The 22,275-nt window shown below is 44.0% G+C and overlaps 1 protein-coding gene across 1 annotated transcript in view; it reads right to left on the bottom strand.

Moving 5' to 3' along the window:
- Positions 1–1,656: 1,656 nt before the first annotated feature.
- Positions 1,657–22,275, bottom strand: part of wif1 (wnt inhibitory factor 1) — a 37,410-nt gene continuing 16,791 nt past the window's right edge. Inside the window, exons 4-10 of the mRNA XM_072485174.1 lie at positions 21,882–22,022; positions 18,475–18,570; positions 16,160–16,255; positions 8,370–8,465; positions 5,927–6,022; positions 2,444–2,539; positions 1,657–1,936 (exon numbers count right to left, since the gene is read on the bottom strand). Coding sequence (XP_072341275.1) covers positions 1,815–1,936; positions 2,444–2,539; positions 5,927–6,022; positions 8,370–8,465; positions 16,160–16,255; positions 18,475–18,570; positions 21,882–22,022 — 743 coding nt within the window. The 3' untranslated portion in view covers positions 1,657–1,814. The remainder of the gene's footprint in view (positions 1,937–2,443; positions 2,540–5,926; positions 6,023–8,369; positions 8,466–16,159; positions 16,256–18,474; positions 18,571–21,881; positions 22,023–22,275) is intronic.

Consider the following 22,275-nt stretch of genomic DNA (forward strand, 5'->3'; position numbering starts at 1 on the left):
TCACGACGGCGCGGCCACTTCGGCGTGGGAGTGGAGAATCCCGCCCCTGACCTTTTTAATGGCTCCCACCCCTTCAGTAGACTGTTTTATTTTGAGGTGAAACCGTCTCAGCTCCTCTAGACAAGACTACCTCCAATTTATCTGCCAATTCCATCAATTCGGTTTTCGGCAGAAATGCTAAACATGCTACATTTACATTGTTTACGTCCAGATAAGATCGAATGAGGTCAAGAGCCATTTCCTCCAGCCTTCTTACTTAATATACCACATTCTTCCTTCGTCTCATTTGTTTCTCACGCTCATTACCGTCAAAAGTCAAAATACCCTACACCCAAGGAATTCATCTTTTTAAGATCCTGGACGAGCCCCCAATTTTGTGTCACAAAGCATGCTGATGTTATCTGAGAAGGTCTCCCAACTTGGAACACTGGGGATGTATAGTTTTATTTTGTTTTGGTGGGAGGAGTCAAGTGAAATCGCAGTGAGAATAAACAGACTGGTCGTCGTGCAACAATAATTAAAGATTATTCATTAAAGTGAAGATAAATATACATGAACATGAGTACCCTACTTTCATGCAATTAAGATGTATGAATTACTAAACACAGTTTATAACGAACATACCCCTTGCTCCAATGATACCTGAACTCCGCAAGACTTCCCCGTTTTCCCAAACAACATCCCAACTAAATGACCAGATATAGTTCGGCACAGTGTAATTTAATTGTTGTACTACGCAGAGATTTTAAAACAAAAATTCTGTGAGATATGAAGTCTTTATTTTGTTCATATTTATACAGATGCATACAGCAGTTTCTTAATTTGCCCTGTGAATTAAACATTAAAAAGCTATGTCTTACAGCATTTTGAAAAACGAAAACATTGTCCATAAAATGTAATGTGAGGATAACATTTAGATTAAAGTGGATTGCTAATATAATTATTTAGAAAATTAGAAAGTATGACACTTGAACCAATGCAAGTTCTCCACCTCATCGAAAAAGCCAACTTGTGTCTGTGTTTAGGAGCTATTCAGACCAAAATGTCTCGCCTGCTGTCATGTAACAGTTTTATTTCAGAGGTTTCAGTGATATATTACACTCTACCTTCACTTTACCTTCACTTACAAGGAATTCCAGAGCAATGTATTTGCACAGATTCATGCCAGAAAGCAAAAAGCCTAGACTGTAGATCACATTCTTTGCAGTGAAGTCTATCAGACGACAGAACAGAGAACAAAAACAAATCTGCTTTTTCATGGAATGTTTGCAGGACTGGCTAATATTACTCTACAACTGGCTTTGGGTAGGTGGCCTGTGTACTTTAACCCTAGGCAATATCAATGCTGATGTATATCAAAGATATTCTGAATATTTAATTTGTTTTAATATGTATTTTTGTGTACAAATGTATATATACATATTTAAAATATATAAACCAGCACCCCTTTCTGGCTGGTGTGCCAGCTACCTTGGCTTCAGTAAGTAGTAGATGCTGTGTATAAATAATACTTCTTCGATGTTTATTGCTGCATCAAATGTAGCTATTATCTAAAATTCATTAATTTAAATTCTAAGTGTAAATATTAAAATATTTGAGCTAAAAATGTACAGTGATTCTGTTCAAATGCAATGGAGGGAAAGAATATTGTCATAAAGTTAGAGATCTTTTGCTCCAATGCAACTGAAGTTTTGAAGATAATATGGCAAAATAGAGAAGTGGTTTTTCAATTACGGATTTCTTTTTAAACTTAGTACTCAGTGGGGTTAGTGGAGTCGTAAACTGTACAGTAAAAAGGTTTCAGATGTTTTCCTTCACCAAATGTAATTAGATTCGGGTGGTATGTGACTCTCAACCTTCTCCTTAGGTAAAGGCGTATGCTGTCTGTGCTTGAAGCCTGCTGACCTCAGGGTGTTCATTAGGCTTGTTCCATATCCTTAAAAAAAACATCAACAGAAAAGAGCTAAAAACAACTGACTGATTCATCTCCAGCATCTGTGCAATTCATGGGTTTTTGGAACATTTGCAATGCCGACCTGCTGAAAGAATATGCTTGCAGTAAACAGCAGGAATATGTCAACAAAGCTATGCTGAACTGATAGGATTTCAAAGATATGTTCTGCATTCAATTTACAGTCTCAATTAGCTACAGTAACAGCTACGCTTTTTCCATTTAATGATTACTCGATGTTCTACAGACGTTTGGTTTGTGAGAGAAATCAAATCCAGCATTAAAGCATTACATTTATTCTGGAGGTGATTTATTGGTTAGATACGTCTCTATTAAATGGGACAAAGAACCATGGTAATTAGTTGAAAGGTATCAAATTACTTGGGGTTTAATACATTCCTAAGATCAAATACATTGTCCAGATTATTTGGCAAAAAAGGCAGTGAAATAGGTCACGCTTGGTTTCTGCAATATCCTTCTGTTTCCACTTACTCTTGTTACAGTGTCTTCCATGCCAGCCTTCCCTGCATTCACATTTGTTGGGCTCAATACAGGATCCATGCGGTCCACAGTCAGGTTCACAAACAGCTGCAAAAGAGCAAAGTATCAATGTTTAATTCTTCTTAATTTTTTTTGAGGGCTGAAGGATTTCTCGCCCACAATAAGAATAGTGGGTTTGTTGAAGTTATCACGGATGTTAACATTTGATTTTCCCAAATGGGTATGGTAATTTATTAATTAAAAAATATATATTTATCTTCACCTAACTTTTTTTATGTAAAGTTTACTTTTGCTAAAATGTCATTATCACATCACTTACAACAAGTGCACTTCTATTTATTTAAAAAAAAATCAATGACAGTCGTTCTGAAACATTATTTGAGCCAAGTGCTTACGGTGCAGCAAATCATTAATTCCTATTAATTTAATACTTCAAAAGTTTATTTTCCATGTTTTCTCTCTTTCCCGCTTCCCCTCTTGAAGAGGCTCCCCACGTGAAATTCTTCATATCCTTTGACATCATTTTCTTTCAACAACGTTCATTTGCTGTCAATGGTGCTCATTGCAATCAATGTGAAGTCAATTGTTCTCAAATGCAATCATCTTGTCATCATTTGTGCTCAGAAGCAATCATCTGGCTAACATTCTATTTCATTTTCAATCAGAGCTGCCCATTTAGCTGCCATTCCACTCAAAAACAAATATCCACTGACATAGGTAAAGAATCATAGAATTTACAGTGGAGAAGGAGGCCATTCGGCCCATCCTGTCTGCACCAGCCCTTGGAACGAACACCCTACTTAAGCCCATGCCTCTACCCTATTCCTGCAACCCAGTAATCCCACCTAATCTTTTGGACACTAAAGGGCAATTTTAGTATGGCTAAATGGGAGAAAGTACAAACTCCACACAGAAACTCGAGGCCGGAATTGAACTTGGGTCCCAGGGGCTGTGAGGCATGATGATCATCACAAAAAGTGACTTTATTTAGAACTAGAAAATCCGAGGACACAGCTGGTTATGAATGCAGTGTGTGGGGTCATACACATACAATCCCACTTAACTGCCCTCTCTCCCTCCTCTCTCACCTCTTCCTCCCAACCACACCACTTATTTTTCTTCCCCAACACCCCTCTTTCCCCTTCCTTTCTTGCCAATTCCCTCCCTTCTCACAGGTTGACTCCGCTGTTTCCCACTCTCCTCAAACTTTTTCCCCCGCCTGTCCCCCTCCCCTCCACACTCTCCACTGCCCCACCTTCCATTGTCCTCTTCGATCCTTCCTCCACTCCTCCCCTCTTTCCCCACCCCTCCATTCTCTATCTAATCGCCTCCCATGCATCTCCCCACCTCCTGTCCCCGTCACCATGCACCTTCCCTTCCTACCATTCACCACCCCTTTCCTCCAATTCTTCTTTCTACTCTCCCCTTCCCAACTGCCAAATACCCCTCATTCCACCCCCCCTCTCCCCATTTCCCACCTTCCCTTTCTTGCCCACCAAATTCCTTCCCCCCTCCCCACCCCTATCCTCCTCCCCCAATTTCCTCCTTCCCCCTCTACCTCGCTCCCTTCCGTTCCCCCTCCTCACCCTCTTCCCGCCATCTTCCTGACCCTCTCCCCGCCATCTTCCTCCCCCTCTCCCCACCTTCTTCCCTGTTACCCCCCACCACCACCAGGCGGAGATCTATTTGACAGGAAGTGACATTTTCCTTCAGCCCTGGTGCAGAAGTGTGAAGTTGGCGTGGAGCCTGTGTGGTGGGGGCAGGTAGGGGGGTCGTCGAAAGGAGTTGGAGAGTACTGGGGACTGGCAAGAGGAGTCATTGGAGAGTTTGGAGGCTGGAGGGAGAGGGTGATACTGGCTGAGGAGAGTTTGAACTCTGACGTTGGGAAGAGATTCGCCCAAAACCTTGGGGGTGAGTGGAAAGGACAGACCCCGAGATTAAAATGAATTAAGAACTGCAGGGGATCAGTTGATGCTCTCAAGAATGTACTGTATAGCGGGACTAAATTAAAAAAAAAAACTAACTTATTCAGTTTAAGTAATTAAGTTCCTTACATTTTTCAATGCAGATTGGGGAGCACATTTGAGTGCACTGGATATAGGCTTGAGCGTGCTGGATAGCTTTGAACTATCAAATCTGATGTAAAATACATTCCAAATTTGAGCATTTGACGTCAAATTGTAATTGAGAGCACAGAATAGACTTGAAACTAAAAATTGTGTAAACACTGTCAGATAGGTTGACTCCTTGATATAGTCCATTTCTAAAAGTTCCTGCCAGCCTCATTCAAATGGTCATAATGCATGCAGGGAGCTTTGATAGCTACATGAAAATCAAAAGATCTTGTCATTTTGTATAACTTAGCGTCATACATTTATTTACTGAATTATCAAAGGTGGAAACTGGTCTTTAGCAAAACTGCAGAACTACCAACAGCGAATCCGCCGTTCATTTCACCCACGGTGGCACAAGTGGATAGCACTGTGGCTTCACAGCGCCAGGGTCCCAGGTTCGGTTCCCCGCTGGGTCACTGCCTGCGTGGAGTCTGCACGTTCTCCCCGTGTCTGCGTGGGTTTCCTCCGGATGCACCGGTTTCCTCCCAGAGTCCAAAGACGTGCAGGTTAGGTGGATTGGCCATGATAAATTGCCCTTCGTGTCCAAAAGGGTTAGGAGAGGTTATTGGGTTACGGGGATAAGGTGGAAGTGAGGGCTTAAGTGGGTCGGTGCAGACTCGATAGGCTGAATGGCCTCCTTCGGCGCTGTATGTTCTATGTTCTAACTTCAACTTTAGAAATCAGCCATTGCTCATTTCGTATTGTTGATGAAGGCCAATTTCACTCAAAAGATTCTTGGAAGGTGGTTCAGGTCGCCACTGAAGTCAAACGAGCACTAATCTCAATTATCAGGACCACTGTGTAATTTTCAGGCACTAGAGCCCTCCATGAAAGAAACCCAATGTATAACACACAGAATAATTATTGCGCAATCAAAAGATAAAATAACCAACGGAAATCAAAATTTAGTCGCGATTTTACAAGTTGTTACATACTCAGAGGACGTAAATCACTTTTATTCGACTTCCTTTCACCATTCTCTCATTAATACATAGATACATAAATACACAGAGGATAGGAGCAGCAGGAAACCCTTTGGCCCTTCGAGCCTGCTCTGCCATTCATCACGATCATGGCTGATCATCCAACTCCATAGCCTAATCCTGCTTTCTGACCCATAGCCTTTGATCCCATTCTCCCCAAGTGCTATATCCAGCCGCCTCTTGAATATATTCAATGTTTTAGCATCAACTACTTCCTGCGGTAAAGAATTCCACAGGCTCACCACTCTTTGGGTGAAGAAATGTCTCCTCATCTCGATCCGAAATGGTTTACCCTGAATCCTCAGGCTTTGAAAATAATAAGTTGTGCTGAGAGGTTTGGAAAGATGCAATTTTAAAAAAATTTGCGAGGCACTTACGCTTCGAGCACAGGTCGCCCTGGTAACCTTTAACGCATTTGCATTTGTTTCTCCCGGTACATTTCCCTCCATTTCTGCATGGCTGACGACATTTACCTGTACAATAGGAAGAGCAGATTCCTGCTGAGAGATTAATATTTCTAACAACCCAACATGTCTCAGTCATGCCAAGAATACATGGTAGCACAAGATAGAAATAAGTTCCGCTGATGAAAAATAATTCAATACACAGGAAGCATATAAAAAACACTAGGATCTGACATTTATTATACTCAAGTGGTTGTAGTGCTTATGCCCTGGTTATTTTATGAGGTTACTGCATTTTTAACACAACAGAATGATACAAGGCATTTCAGTAAACTGAACACCAAACAGAATGTGGCAGAATGGTCAGAAAAGTATATTGAGAGGGTGCTTTTACAGGTGAGATTTAGCAAGGCTTAGCGGGATTTCCAATATGCATAATCATGAAGGGGAGAGAGAGAGAACACAGTGTAGTCCAGACTCAAAGGACAGCATAAGCTGATGCTCCTGCTCGGTGGAGCTTATCGAGGTCGGCTACAGCAAGGTCATAAAAAGGAATTTGTAAACAAAAGTTAACATTTTGAAAGCAACATGCTAGACTATGGGGTGCCATTGGATTCCACCGAGTCTCTCACAGATAGGTGGGCACGGCATATGATGCGGCTAGCAAAGGAACAACAGTAATAAGCCATTAAGCTCCTCAAGTCGGTTCCACTAGCAGCGTAATAAATCATGACTGATCTGTATCGCATTAAGCTCATTTAAACACCTTAGCATTTAGAAATGCATATATTGACACTTTTGCTGATAATTAATGCAATTGTAATAATTGCGACATTTATAAGATTATCTTTTGGGACCATTTAGTGGAAGATGAAGGGGGTTGCGTGACCCATGCTGAAGTCTGCCGGACAGCAAGCCTGGCTAGTTTGATTGTTTGAGATTAAAGACGTCTCAGATCATTTACTGGGAAGAAGGTGCTAGGTATTGTGCTTGGAGACAATGGCAGCAGCTTATGCGGTTATAGTGGAGAGTCTCCAAAGTCCCAGAAAAGTATTGAGAACGTCAGGTAGTAAACAGGGGCGGGATTCTCCGACCCCCCCAACGGGTCGGAGAATCGCTGGGTGGCGGCGTGAATCCCGCCCCCGCCGGCCGCATTCTCCGGCACTGAAAATTCGGCGGGGGCGGGAAACGTGCCGCGCCGGTCGACGGGCCCCCCCCCCGGCGATTCTCCGGCCCGCCATGGGCCGAAGTCCTGCTGCTGTCATGCCAGTCCCGTCGGCGTGAATCAAACCACTTACCTTACCGGCGGGACTGGTGGCACGGGCGGGCTCCAGGGCGATCTGGCCCTGGGGGGTGCCCCCACGGTGGCCTGGCCCGCAATCCGCGGGCGGGCCTGTGCCGTGGGGGTACTCTTTTCCTTCCGCCTCGGCCACAGCCTCCGCAATGGCCGATGCGGAAGTGACACCCCCCCTGCGCATGCGCGGGGATGACATCAGCAGCCGCTGACGCTCCTGCGCATGCGCGGACTTCCGCTGGCCGACGCAGTCCCTTCGGCCCTGGCTGGCGTGGCGCCAAAGATCTTTACCGCCGGCCGGCCAGCGGCACGCCAACCACTCCGGCGCGGGCCTAGCCCCTCAAGGTGAAGGCTTGGCCCCTAAAGGTGCGGAGAAATCCGCATCTTTGGGGCAGCCCGACGCCGGAGTGGTTCCCGCCACTCCATCCCGCCGGGACCCCCCGCCCCGCCGGATAGGGGAGAATACCGGCACAGTTGTGATTTAAACTGTCCATTTTGTTCCAAGTTGAAAGTGTTAACTCTAAAGGATAGGTAACCTGCATTTCTACCTGGCTACAAGGCCCACATAATTCATGTTGCCATGGAAATATCTGCAACAGGGGAAGGATTTCTAAGTTATCATTGGAAACTCTGAGATACAATAGTTTTAACGGTTAGAAGGGAGGGTATTCCGTCCTGTGGTAAAGTCTAATTTGTCGACAAAGATAATGTTTAGCAAGTATTGCTTTTAGTCTTTTGTTACAGTAAACATCTCATAATCTTGTTGTGTCATCCTTTCAGCTATTAAAACCGGGATTCAAATTTCTTCAGTCAACAGTGTCTCTCTGCAGATTGCAACAGGATTATTTAATTATTTTGATTTTTAAAAAGTTTGGTTAGTCACATAAGCAACAACAAATGACCAGCATGGGGTCCCTTTTAATCTTTTTAATCATTTGTCAGTTGAAAGCCGAGTTCACAAAGCAACTACTGCAAATAACAGCAAAGAGTTGAAGTGTAAAAGTTGGAAATAATTTGCCCACTATCAGAAAGAAACCATTTTTTGACAAACACATCACTTCTGGCAAATACAAACGGCTAAATAGAAGCTGGCATATTTAAATGTACAAGGTTGATACTGACTGATTTCACACTGATCCCCTTCATAGCTTGGTGGGCAAATGCATTTGGCTGGATGAAAGCAGGTTCCACCATTGTAACAAGTTGTCGTGCAGTTTGCTGAAATAAAATTTAATTTCAGGTAAGGTGCTCAGTATAATTCTCAACAAGAAATAGTGTAACAAAAAAAAAAAAAAAAAGTACTGCCCATAAAATAACTTGAATTTTGTGAGATCCAGTTAAGTAAGAGCATAGGATAAGAAATAGAAGCAGGAAACTTCCGGTGGTGGAGATGTGTCGAACAGTCGCACGAAAGGTGGCTCTCCCTTGGGAACTTCGAATTAGGCTCTTTTAATCCGAAGATCGGACACCGAAACTACAACAAAATAAAAAAGCCACCCTTACCCAAAACTAACAACCACCCGAGGAAATGCCCTCAAACCAGCCACAGAGCTGGAAAAATGGTAAAAGCAGCAAGAGTCAGGAGAGGAAGATCCAGACCCAGACACGCGGAGCGATGCGGAGCAGGATTTGGAAGACTGAGAGGGATCGCCAGCGAGAATTCCAGCCCACCCCACCGACAGGGCAGTGGAAAGGAGCTCCAAAAACACAGGGACTTCATCAAGGAGGACAGAAACCCTCTTCCAGAATAGTCACCTGGAATCTCAGGGGACTTAACGGCCCAGTGAAAAGACCCAGAGTCTACGCCCATCCGAGAAGCCCGAGGGCCGACATCGATGTGTCTCCTGGAGGAAGACTGAGGGAGAAGGACTGACTGTGGGCAAGAACAAGCTGGATATGACCTACCAAGTTTGCTTCTGGACAAGGGATGGCCATACTATTTAGTAAAAGGACGGCCTTTACAGCGACGAATACGGTGACGGACCCAGGGGACAGTACGTAATGGACAGCGGTGTCCTGGAAGGAGCACTGGTGGTGCTGGTGAATGCATGTGCCCCAATGGGATGACGCTAACTTCGTCAAAAAAGACAATGGCAATAATCCCTGACCTAGACTCCCACCAACCCATCATTGGGGGGGGGGGGGGGGAAAGACTTCAACTGCGTTCAGGACCCATGGACGGATAAATCCAGCCCCAAATCAGGGAAACAATCAGCTATGGTAAGGGAACGGAGCGCCTTTATGGAGCAGTTGGCCGGGGGTGGGGGGATTCAACTACCCGAGGGAGGAGTTCTCCTTCTTCTCCCAAGCCAACAAAGTATACTCCCACATTGACTTCTTTGTAGTGGACAAATTAGTGCTTCCAGGGGTGAGGGGGCAGAATACTCCACAACAGTAATTTCCAACCACACAACACGCTACGTGGATGTGAGGTTGGAGGCGGGCAGGGCCCAGCGCCCCCCATGATGGAGGTTGGACACAGCCCTCCTTGCTGACAAGGTACATCGACGAGTATGTATCCTGCAACCAGAATGGGGAGGTCTCACTGGGAGACAGTGAAGGCCATGATAAGGGCAGGGTGGGGGGGGTCTCATGTTCGCCGTTAGTTGTCTGTCCTTGACCAAGCCCGTCTGATTCTCCGCGACTAGGAACTTGTCATTCAAGCTGGCCCAAACCGATACCTGGGCCGCAACCCTCCAGTCGCCTCGCCAGAGCCTTTGCCAGGACTTTGAAGTCAAGTGTTTACTAGTGAGATGGGTCTGCATGACCCACACTGTCAGGTCTTTGTCTTTTTTGAAGATCAGTGGTATCGAGGCCTGTGCTAGTGTGGGTGGCAGGGTCCCTCTTGATAGCAAATCACTGAATATCTCCCACAGGTGCGGGGCCAGTGCTGCTGCAAAGCCTTTCTACATGTCCACCAGGAAGCCGTCTGGACATGGTGCCTTCCTCGGCTGCATGGAGTTAATGCTCTCCATGACTTCCCCCAGTTCTAGTGGTATGTCCAGGCCCCCGTCTTCTTTCCGCCCCACATCTGGTAAGTACAGCCCATCGAGTATCCGTCTCACCTTCAAGTCCCCCTCCAGGGGCTCGGAAGTGTACAGCTGCTGGTAAAAAGTCGCAAAGACCTCATTGATCTTATCTGACGCTGTGACTAGTTTATCGATCCTGTCCTTTACCTGCGCTATCTCCCTCGTGGCTGCCTGCTTTCTGAGCTGCTGAACCAGGGTTGGTTTAGCACAGTGGGCTAAATAGCTGGCTTTTAAAGCAGACCAAGGCAGGCCAGCAGCACGGGTTCGATTCCCATACCAGCCTCCCCGAACAGGTGCCGGAATGTGGCGACTAGGGGCTTTTCACAGTAACTTCATTTGAAGCCTACTTGTGACAATAAGTGATTTTCATTCATTCATTTTTCAGCAGGTGGCTGGTCTTGTCCGTGTTCATAAAAGGTTCCTCATGTCTGGTGGAGTTGGTGCACTGCTCTCCCTGTGGAGAGCAGGTCAAATTCCAGTTTGTAACAATTCCTCTCTGCCAGTAGTTCCACTGTGGAGTATCGCTGATCCACCTCCAGTATGGAGTCAATCAGTTAATAGAACCCCTACAGTGTACAAGGAGGCCATTTGGCCCATCGAGTCTGCACTGACCCTTCAAATGAGCACTCTACCCATTTACACTCCCCCATCCACGCACCCTATCCCCATGACCCAGATTGGTCGGGTACTAGACCGCCTTTTTTGAGACCATGTCCAAGGTGGTGAGGATGGAGCCACGCCCGCTGGTGGCAGTCTTCGGAGTGTCGGAACAGCCAGAGCTCTTATCGAGGAGAGGGGCAGACGCCCTAACATTGCCTCCCTGATTGCCCGCCGAGACTCCTGCTCGACTGGAGATCAGCTGCCCCACCCAAGGCCGGGGACTGGCTGTCCGGCTTAGCAGAATTCCTTAAATTGGAAAGGATAAAATTCTCCATTTGGGGATGGGAGGAAGGCTTTCATCACATTTGGAAGCAATTCACCAGCCAGTTCCAAGACCTGTTTGTGACCAGCAGGCAATAAAGCAAGGGAAGGCCGTGACAAAAGTGGACAATGGAGGAAGAATAGAGGGTGGGGTGATGGGGAACACCAACCAGGATGCAGGGCAGGCAAGGCAGAGGAGCAAGGGCAAGGAAACACATGGGTGCGATCAAAGCAACGGTGACAAAGTACTCCCAGGTAGCATCAAACATGTCCTTTGTATGTTCTAATACCAGGAAGCAACATATATAAAGTTAGTACAGCATGATTGTGGCAACTGATCACTGGGGCCCAAAGTGAGGGCTCCCGCAACTGTACAACGTTACCTTTGTACACATACCTGTTTATATTCCTAATTTATTTTCTTTCTGCCTCATATCTCTCTATTACTGTGTGATGTTTCTTGCAATGTTGTTACATTATAAACGCAAAACCATTAAAAATACTTTTTTTTTTTAAAAATAGAAGCAGGCGTAGACCATTCAGCCCATCAAGCATGCTCCGCCATTCAATAAGATCACGACTAATTGGATTATGGCCTTAATTCCACTTTCCTGCCTCACACCTATGACCCATGACTCCCTAGCAGCCTCCGCCTTGAATATATTGAGTGACCCATCCTTCAATAATTCTTCTTCATTTCCACCTGAAATGATATCCCCTTTATTTTTAAGGTACTCGCACAGCCCTGTCAGATGTGAATTTCCAGGACTTTGAAGCAGTGATGTAGGAATGGGGAGACATGTCCAAGTCAGGATAACGTGGCAAATCACTGAGTGCAACTAACATTATTTGCCATGTACTTTAAAACTGCTGTTGCATCCTGCCCTGCTGATTTTGTGATAAGTACTGGTGCAAAATAATCGCACTGGCTTTGTTTTATTTAATATTTAATAATAAACTAGCCATTGATAGTTAAGTGTCGGACTGTAATGAGTATGCTTCCCATATACGTGAACAAACAGGAAGGGGCAAATGGCTATCAGGAAATTTCCTTGGAGCTGATCCCATTCTCTTGCCATTACTTTGATAGAAATGCTGTGGAAACCTGCACTTCCAGTGGAGTTACTGTTGCGGAATGGGCGAATCCTGCAGGAGGTTCCCAGCATTCGTGTTAAATGTGGTTCCCTGGGGTGTGTTTAGCTCAGTGATTCAGTACGCCATTCTTTCATCCCTGGGACATAGGTTTAAATTAGTCCAAGCCAATAGGTTGAAAGCGCTCTCTCACGTCACTGGCTAGAGGCCCTTGCTGAAAAGTATAATGCAACTCACAGTCTCACAAAATTATACATAACTGCGGTATAAGAGTCTTGCACAATGAAATGAAAAGAAAATCGCTGGTCACAAGTAGGCTTCAATGAAGTTACTGTGACAAGCCCCCAGTCGCCACATTCCGGCGCCTGTTCGGGAAGGCTGGTACGGGAATTGAACCGTGCTGCTGCCTGCCTGGGTCTGCTTTAAAAGCCAGCGATTTAGCCCAGTGTGCTAAACCAGCCGTGGGACTGAGTACAGATGTAAGTGATGTAAGAGAATACGTGACCCTCAACTAGGGGGTCAAAGTAATGTTGGACAAAATAGCTTGCAGGCTTAAGTATGGAGACAGATCCAATTTTGATTACTGTATATTTGTAAATAGTTCTAGCAGTTAAAGACTTACAGTTAACCTACATATGACTATGAGGACTTCATCAAATCTACCAAGGTGTAACCAACGCGCCACAGCATGGTGGCAGCTTGGGATAAAAAACCCAAACCTTACTAAAATGCAGAGGTAAATCGAAATACTGGGAGACTGAGAAAAATTCAACAAAGCATTCTGATCTGATAAAGAGGCTCCAGAGGCAAAATAATGCCCTTTGGAAACTGAAGACAGAGACTCAAAATTCCTTATTGCAACAGAAGAGAAGACTCCATTGAATCTCCTTTGGAAGTCCAGCTTCAGAATGCAGAGTCAGCAGAACTTGCATAGATGAGCTAAACTTTTTAAAATTCCAGGCTGCAGCAAGCCCTGGAAAAAAAAACTATAAAGTAATTTGGTGTCAGAAGTGCAGTTTGAAAGAAACCGGTTGGTAAATCCAGATCCCTGTGACAAAGCTCTGAGCTCATCTGGATAAAAAAGGAATTAATTAAATATTTTGGAAACATCACAACAGGTTAGCTTGGCAAAAGGTAGCAGAAGTTTGAATTCAAATTGTGATGCAAAAATATAGGGTGCTGAACAAGAGAAGTCTGCAGGCATCCAATCCAGGCAGCTATCGTTAAAAATTTCAAGCCAAGCGCTATCATCATTGTAGCAGAGCCAGCCAAAACAGACAAAATCCCTTTGTTTCCAAGTAAATGGCAATGCCATCTTGAAATTCAGAAAGCTCTTAAAGCAGAACGTACACTTCAGAATTCCACACTTAAGTCAATTCAGACTAATCCAAGGCCCAGATTAATCACAATATTGGGGTCTTTGGAGGAAAAGATTCTTAAGATACAATATTGCTTCAGGTTCAAATAAACAGAAGAGGTGAATACACTACTTTGTCAAACTCAGAAGACACACAGCCAATCTTCTTGGGTGAGGTCAAAAATCTTGATTTTGTTTTTGGAATGTAGGCCATTCTGTCAATGGTCATTTAACAGACTTTTAATTTGATACAGCAGGCAGCGTTAACAGTCCTACCAAACAAAGAACCGTGGCTAAAAGACCTCTGATTTCATACAACAGATACAGCATTTTATGAGCCAGGAGGAAACGGAGTTCGACTCATTGGCCTGATCCTGGAACCATTAAGGTATGCCAGCAAAAGGATCTTCCAGCTGACTTACATCATCTGTAACCAGTCTTTCTCCCTCCTGAGCATGGATGCATGTACAGCCTTGCATCTCTTCGAAACGTCAGGTGATGCCAAGACAATTGCTATCGTTAACCACCACTGTCGTTAACCGAACAGAACTGCATGTCCCAGAGTACTCAAACAAAGAAAAGTGCCCAGACTGGGACTTCAGCTGTGAACTGTCTTCTCTCTTTGCGGAGCAACTTTGTCTATTCTTGTTACAGGTGTCTGCAAATTTTCAATGGTCAGGCCAGCCAGTGACCCAGGAAGTAACCAAGGTTCCTCAAGTGAAGGATGTAAAAGGAGAGTGATCAGAAGCCCGATGAGTCTCAATCGCTGGCTCAGATAGCAGTACGGTTGGTCAACTCTGCAACCATCATGAATACACTGCAACTCCCAGCCAGCATACCAAAGTCTAAAGACTCGATGGAAGCAGGTAGCAGCCGTCCGTGACAGTGGGCATATCACTAAACCTCAAAAAGTGAAAGCAGGACAAGGAGATGAACACAATGTTTGTCCATCCTGCAAGAAGCGAGATAGAATAACCACCACCATTCAGTGGAACAGCTGAACCAGCCAAGTACGGTTCAACACGAAGGAAAAGAATGAAAAAAGGTATACAGATGGCAGCTCAACCGAAAAACAAAGAGAAAGAACAGCTGCGACAGAGCCTACCAGGCCTCCCAACAGTAAAGCCAACGAGATTTGCCTCCAGACTGGCTGAACTTTTAAATTCAAATTCTTGAAGGGGGGAGATGGGGTAGTGATAGTGTGGTAATAACAATATAAATGTATGATAACAGTAACAACATAAGGCATAAGATAAACGATCACTTAAAATACATTGGATACAGACTTTGGGGGAGGTGTAGAATAAGGGTCAGGCACATAAAGGGTTAACACGGGACAAAGTAAAATACAGCTCACAGGGTGATGACAGAGAACACATGACCACCACGGGGTCAGTGTGGTGTTGGACAGAGCCAAGCATGGAGACAGTTCCTAGCTTAAACCCTTTATTGTATATTTGTAAATAGTTCTAATAATAATAATCTTTATTGTCACAAGTAGGCTTACATTAACACTGCAATGAAGTTACTGTGAAAATCCCCTAGTCACCACATTCCGGCGCCTTTTCGGGTACACAGAGGGAGAATTCAGAATATCCAATTCACCTAACAGCACGTCTTTTGGGACTTGTGGGAGGAAACCGGAGCACCCGGAGGAAACCCACGCAGACACGGGGAGAATGTGCAGACTTCGCACAGTGACCCAAGCCAGGAATCGAACAGAGGACCCTGGAGCTGTGAAGCAACAGTGCTACCCACTGTGCTAATAGTTTACAAAGACATCATCAAACCTACCGAGGCGTAACCAACGCCCCAGAACAATAATCTACCACCTGATTAGCAGCATTACTCAAATCTATTGTGAGAAATGGCGAATTTCATATTGACACTGCAAGTTATTTTACTGAGATTGGGTTTGGTGACATTTTTGAGCAGAGGAAGTTTTTCTGCTGCATCTGTAGCACACCGAGCATCCCACACTACTCCATCTGTATGGGATAAAGCTACAATCTGAATAATACAATCATGAAACATGATCTGCATTAGATTTTCCTTTTAACAAGTTCCAAAGGGAGTGGAGCAACAACTTGGCTTCTCCAGTACGCTGATATTTTAATGCCAACTTTCCTTCCTGATTCCAGTCCAGCTACTACTGACTTTAAATCTACTCTCACTGTATCTGTTCTACAGGGACTGTTGCCAACTTTAAATCAGTGACAGGAGTCTGGACTGAAGAGGGCAGGAAAGTCATTATTTAAATATTGTAGTTCTGGAAGAGCTGAGTTACAGCTGACAATAATCGATTGATAAGAAAGCATTTTTGAACATATGCATACCTAGAATGAACAAAAAAAAAAAAAAAAAAAACTTATTCTCTTGTATTGGTTGACCACATTTTATGGTGAGGGAGCGTGTTCTGCAAACATCCCTCACCCTGATGAGCACAAACATTCAGCAAACATATCCTAATGAAATTAAGGAAACACAGTTCCTCTGCCATGCTCTTCTTTTACCTTTATCACAGTTGATTCCAAAGTATCCTGGAGGGCAGATGCACAATCCTGGACTGACGCAAAGTCCTCCATTCAGGCATCTGGGGGCACACAGAGCTAACAAGACGAAAGGAAAGGGAAATTTGAATGAAATTTTAGAAATGTACTGATTCTCAGTACAGCTTGTCCCAGGAATGTTTTCCTAATTAGTCGATCGCAAAGAATCCAGTTGAAAAACAGATTGGATTAGATTTGTTTCTTGTCACGTGTACCGAGGTACAGTGAAAAGTATTTTTCTGCATGCAGCTCAAACAGATCATTTAGTGCATGAAAAGAAAACTTAACAGGCAACACAAGATACACAATGTAAATACATCGACACAGGCATTGGGTGAAGCTACAGGAGTGTAGTATTAATCAGATCAGTCCATAAGAGGGTAATTCAGGAGACTGGCAACAGCGGGGAAGAAGCTGCTTTTGAATCTGTTTGTGTGTGTTCTCAGACTTTTGTATCTCTGGCCCGATGGAGGAAGTTGGAAGAGTGAATAACCCGGGTGGGAGGAGTCTTTGATTATGCTGCCCTCTTTCCCAAGGCAGCGGGAGGTGTAGACAGAGTCAATGGATGGGACGCGGGTTTGTGTGATGGACTAGGCGGTGTTCACGACTATCTGAAGTTTCTTGGTGTCTTGGGCCGAGCAGTTGCCATACCAGGCTGTGATGCAGCCAGATAGGATGCTTTCTATGGTGCACCTTTCTTTCATTGATTTTGCACCTCTGTTTGCTCTCCCAGCCCAGCCAAGACAGCAGACAACCTGCTCCCAAGACACTTCAATGAGGCTAGGAAGTGGGCTGGAGTGGCCTAATGTGCAGGGGCAAATTTACTCTGTGTAATGGCTCTCCAATGAACAGTCCTAACCTGGCTGTTGGCCAACTCCACATACCCTGGTGGAATGAACAGTGGGCTCAGTCCCAATATAATTATTGGACTGGCTGGCTTATGCATTTTCAGGACCATTTGGTACATCTCATCTTATGTTGCACATCTTAAAAGTTAAAACTGAAGGAATGATGTATCCAGGGCGTGAAAGTCAGAAAAGAGAGGAAGGGGCTCAGGAGGTCAGGTCGCACCTCTGTAACATTACTGCAGGATTTCAGGTGCTTTTCCTGCATGGTGAAATTTGACAAGAGAGCTGTCGAAGGAATATATTTAATGTAGATGAAGTGGTGTTCCCAGCCTCTCAATGTTATTCTCTGGTGGGCTTGCTGGCTGGGCACCACAGGATAGAAGTTCCTGAAGAACATAGGCAGCGGTGGAGGCTTCCGAGGTGTTACTGTATCTAATTTTTCACCCCTTTCCAACCAGGTCCCGTGAGCCTGTGGAAACGGCAGAAAACGTCATTGATCCTGGGGCTAAACAGCAACAGCACACTTCAGAAACATTGCCACTGAAGGGTGCTCGGGGCAGGAAAATTCAAATGCCAAGACTACTTCAGATAATTTGAAAATATTAAATGCTCTTTTTGTTGACTTCAGTGGGCTAAATGGAAACACACCACAAATCAGATTGTGATTAACATATATACTGGGCTTTTTTTTTTACAATAATTAATTTAAAAATTGACAAAAATATTTCACACTTAATGCAAAAAATAAACAGAGCATTTAATTTTTGCATATTTTAGAATGTATAACAAATGTGGACAAATAGGTCTACCACATGCCAAAGTATATACTCGAGGTACCACCAATCTGTGATGATTTGCTTGAGCTCTTTCTTACATTTGGTCAGGTCCTTTACACCAACAGAACAGGCATAATCACAAGACATCCACAAGACATCACTTTTAATTTCAAGTAACAGGGCAGTTTATCCTGTTGTAGGGCATAGGTGAGCTTGAAATGTTTTATATTTCTAACATAACACATCATTTTAAATCCACTATTTTAGCTTACAAAGTAACTCAAATAGTTTTCATTTGATTTGTTTATTCATTCCTAAAATTATTCTCGTGCTACTTTAATCTTCTCTCTCCTGTAGGCTTTCTGCAGCACATCGCTGCCAAGAGGCCACACAATAACACCCTTGTGACAGGCTGCTAGAAGGTGTGCGAGAGCCGCCAGGTGATTTGCCTGCCAACTTTCCTTCTCTTCTCTGGGTAGCTTAAAGCAATAACTCAAGAGAGAGAGAGAGAGAGAGAATGTCTTGTTGAGCAGAAAGCAGTGCATCAGTTACAGAACTGATCAAACTTTGATCTGTGCATAAAACTTTATTCTGATTGCACAAGTTTTAAAAGTTCACAGTTAAATGATCTGTGTGCTTGTGGTTTAAATATTACCTTTTTCACAATGTGGCCCATAGAATCCATCGGGGCACTCACAGACCTGTCTCTCTGTACAGTAACCTCCGTTGCGACAGCCCCCTGGACACTTAGCTTTACACAAGAAAAAGAATGCCTGTGTAAATCTTCGGTAAATAATGCATGTATAATTTTGTTTCCTTACTTCTGTGATTCATAAAGAACGACATATGTAACAATAAATAGTTTTCTCTCTACCAATTAACACAAGCATATATTCAGCAAAGTTTTAAAAAAAAAAATTTAGAGTACCCAATTATTTTTTTTCCAATTAAGGGCCAATTTAGTGTCAATTTAGGGGCCAATCTACCTACCCTGCACATCTTTGGGTTGTGGGGGTGAAACCCATGCAGACACAGGGAGAATGTGGAAACTCCACACAGACAGTGACCCGGGGCTGGGGTTGTGAGGCTGCAGTGCTAACCACTGTGCCACCCATATTCGGCAAAGTTGATTTTTCTTAAAACTGCAGCTAGCTAAGGTTTGTTCCTACACTTAGCAAATGGTTTCGTAGTCCGTGGAGGATTTTTTCAACCAACGTTTAACCTGGCAAAAATTACAACAGGATTAATTTAAAATTTGTATTGATCGCCTTTTAAATATTGGTTTTTTTTCTGGTCAGTTTTTCTTTAAAACAAATGCTGGGGTGAGCAGATAGCAGGATGGAATCTTACCCGTTATAATCATATACGAAGGGTAAAACTGATGATCTAAATCACAAAAAAAGGCAAAATACAGCGGATGCTGAAATCTAAAACAAAAACCGAGAAAGCTGGACAAACTCAGCAGGTCTGGAGCGAAAAGAGAGTTAAGGTTTCAAGTCCGTATGACCCTTCTTCAGAACTAAAGATAGGAGAAAATGTGGCTCTATAGGAGGAGGTGGAACAGCTAGAACAGTGTTTAGTGGGAGCTAGGAGAGATTGCAACTAAGATGTTACAAAATTTCAGAACAAGTGACAGATGGCCTGCTGTTGGGGGGGGGGGGGGGGTGTAGAGGAGACTGCATTAGGAGCAGCAATACAATAGACCAAATTGAAGGAGGTGCAAGTGAAATGTTGCTTCCGGTTGAGCGCCCTGTCCATTCTCTCTCCCTTGTCCAGTCTCTTCCCATCTATATTTGTGATTCCTCTGATGCCCTTCGTCACATCAACAATTTCAACTTCCCTGGCCCAAACCACCTCCTCTTCACTATGGATGTCTGTTCCCTCTCCACCTTCATTCCCCATCATGAGGGTCTGACGGCTCTTCACTTCTTCCTTGAAAGGAGGCCTGAGGTTTTCCCCCCATCTACCACCATTCTCCTCCACCTGGCTGAACTCATTCTGCCACTCAACAATTTCTCCGTTAACTTGTCACACTTGCTGCAAATAAAAGGGGTGTCCGTGGGTACCCGCATGGACCCCAGTTATGCCTTTCTTTTTGTGGGTTATGTAGAACAACCCTTGTTCCAGTCCTACTCAGGCCCGCACAACTCTTTTTCCATGACATCGAGGACTGTATTGGTGCTACTTCATACTCTTACCTGGACCCGCAAACATTTATCACATTTACTTTTAATTTCTTCCCCTCCTTCACCTTCTCATGGTCCATCTCCGACACTTCCCTTCTCTATCTTGACCTATCTGTCTCCCATTTCTGGTGAAGCACTAACACAAATGTTCATTACAAGCCCAGCAATGCCTAGCTACCTTGACAAGACACATCTTGGCTGAAAGTATTAGATTTCTACAGTGGTTGTGTTAGGAATTGGGAGAAATTCAGGTTAAAAAATGAAATTGGGATAAAATAAAATAAAATTGAAACTGTGTACAGGAGGTTTTGATATGCGAATTAGCATACCAAGTGAGAAAGGCAAACGTTTATCTATGTGACTAGGGAGAAACAATGAGGTATAGAAGAGGTAACTAAATGTACAAAGGGATTGGCACTTGCATGCTAAAAAAAAGGATCCACAGGGTGGGTAACATCAATGGGAATAATAGTAATCTTTACTATTGTCACAAGTAGGCTTACATTAACATTGCAATGAAGTTTCTGTGAAAATCCAATAGTCGTCACATTCCGGGCCTGTTCGGATACACTGAGGGAGAATTCAGAAGCACATCTTTCGGGACTTGTGGGAGGAAACCGGAGCACCCCGATGAAACCCATGCGGACACAGGGTGAAATGTGCATACTCCGCAGAGACAGTGACCAAAGCCAGGAATCGAACCTGGGACCCTGGTGCTGTGAAGCAACAGTGCTAACCACTGTGCTACCGTGCAGAAAGCATTATGCAGCCGTAGTACAATAACTGGTGAAAGGGACACAGTAAAGGCAGCTACCATCACTGCCACACCCAGCTGCAGAAATTAATCTCTCCTGAAAACAAGTTATTGCTAAAACGGCAGCCGGTTAAAATCCAAAACTCGAACCAAGAAGACTATACCCTCGCTGAAACTGAAGACAGTTTTCCCAAACATGGGCAACTAACCTGTGCATGGTAATTATTTTCTCGATTCAGCTCACTGGTATAATATCGGATGTTGTTTGGGAACTAGGCGTGTTTCAGAGTTCAGGAAATCTAGGTAGTTAAGAACAAAGGAGGAACTTCATGTAATACTGTGTGTGCATAGCCAGTGGAGTTAAGGGTGCTGCTGTAGTGTATTATAGTCCTCCTTGTTGTGTGGTTTTCTTTTTAAGTTGATAAATATTCTTTATTAATTGATCACAAAATTACTGGATTATTCCTCTCTGGTTGGCATATCTTTTCTCACAGTATACCAAACTGAAAATTTACACCACTAAGAATTGGTTTACAATTCTGGGTTTTTGAATACCCTTGCATTTCACATTAGCAGAGTTCTAAACAGTTGTTTATTTTATATTGTTCAGGTGATGCATTTGCTCCATTACATTTTTCATGAACTCAAACGTCGAGCAAGATTATTTTGTGAAGTACTTATTAAAATCTAGGGCTGCACAGTGGTTACCATTGCTGCTTCACAGCACCAGGGACCTGGGTTCGATTCCAACCTCGGGTGACTGTCTGTGTGGAGTTTGCACGTTCTCCCCCTGCCTGCGTGGGTTCTCTCCGGTTGCTCCGGTTTCCTCCCACATTCCAAAGATGTGCAGGTTAGGTGGATTGGCCATGCTAAATTTCCCCTAAATATCCAACGGTTGGGTGGGGTTACGGGGATATGGCGGGGGTTTGGGCCTGGGCAGATGATATTTCAAGAGATTGGCGCAAGTTCTATGGGCTGAATGGCCTCCTTCTGCACTGTGGGAATTCTATGATTCTAAATCCGAAAATAATGAATTTTGTAGACTTACATGTTTCCATTTATTTTTAGCAAATGTATTTAAATGACAAAAGCAACGTAATGATTAGGAAAAGCACTGTTTACCTCTTTGACAAGTTTTGAAGAATATTGCATTATGAGGTGTCCGAAGAACAACATTCCCTTCAACATCCATAATGACCACGGTGACCTCAAAAGCTGCGACCCCATCCTGGTTGCCAAGGCAAGGAAATCCAATCTGCACAACTAAAACGTCATAACAGCTTACATCAACACTGACAATTGCTAAGCCCTCCTTTTCATTATCTGCATTTACACATCCTTGAAAAATTTCCAAATGTTCGGAAGAGGGAAAAGAAGCGAATAAGGGCACTTCCCTTTTTAATAATCCACACATCCTACGTAGAAATTGCTCTAATGTCTTACTTGAAAAAGTCATTTAGTTGCAGGAATGGAGGCCCTGAAATAGGGCATTCCCTCATTTCCTCCTCTTAGTCCA

This window comes from Scyliorhinus torazame, chromosome 19 (assembly GCF_047496885.1).
Source record: "Scyliorhinus torazame isolate Kashiwa2021f chromosome 19, sScyTor2.1, whole genome shotgun sequence".
Taxonomy (NCBI): domain Eukaryota; kingdom Metazoa; phylum Chordata; class Chondrichthyes; order Carcharhiniformes; family Scyliorhinidae; genus Scyliorhinus; species Scyliorhinus torazame.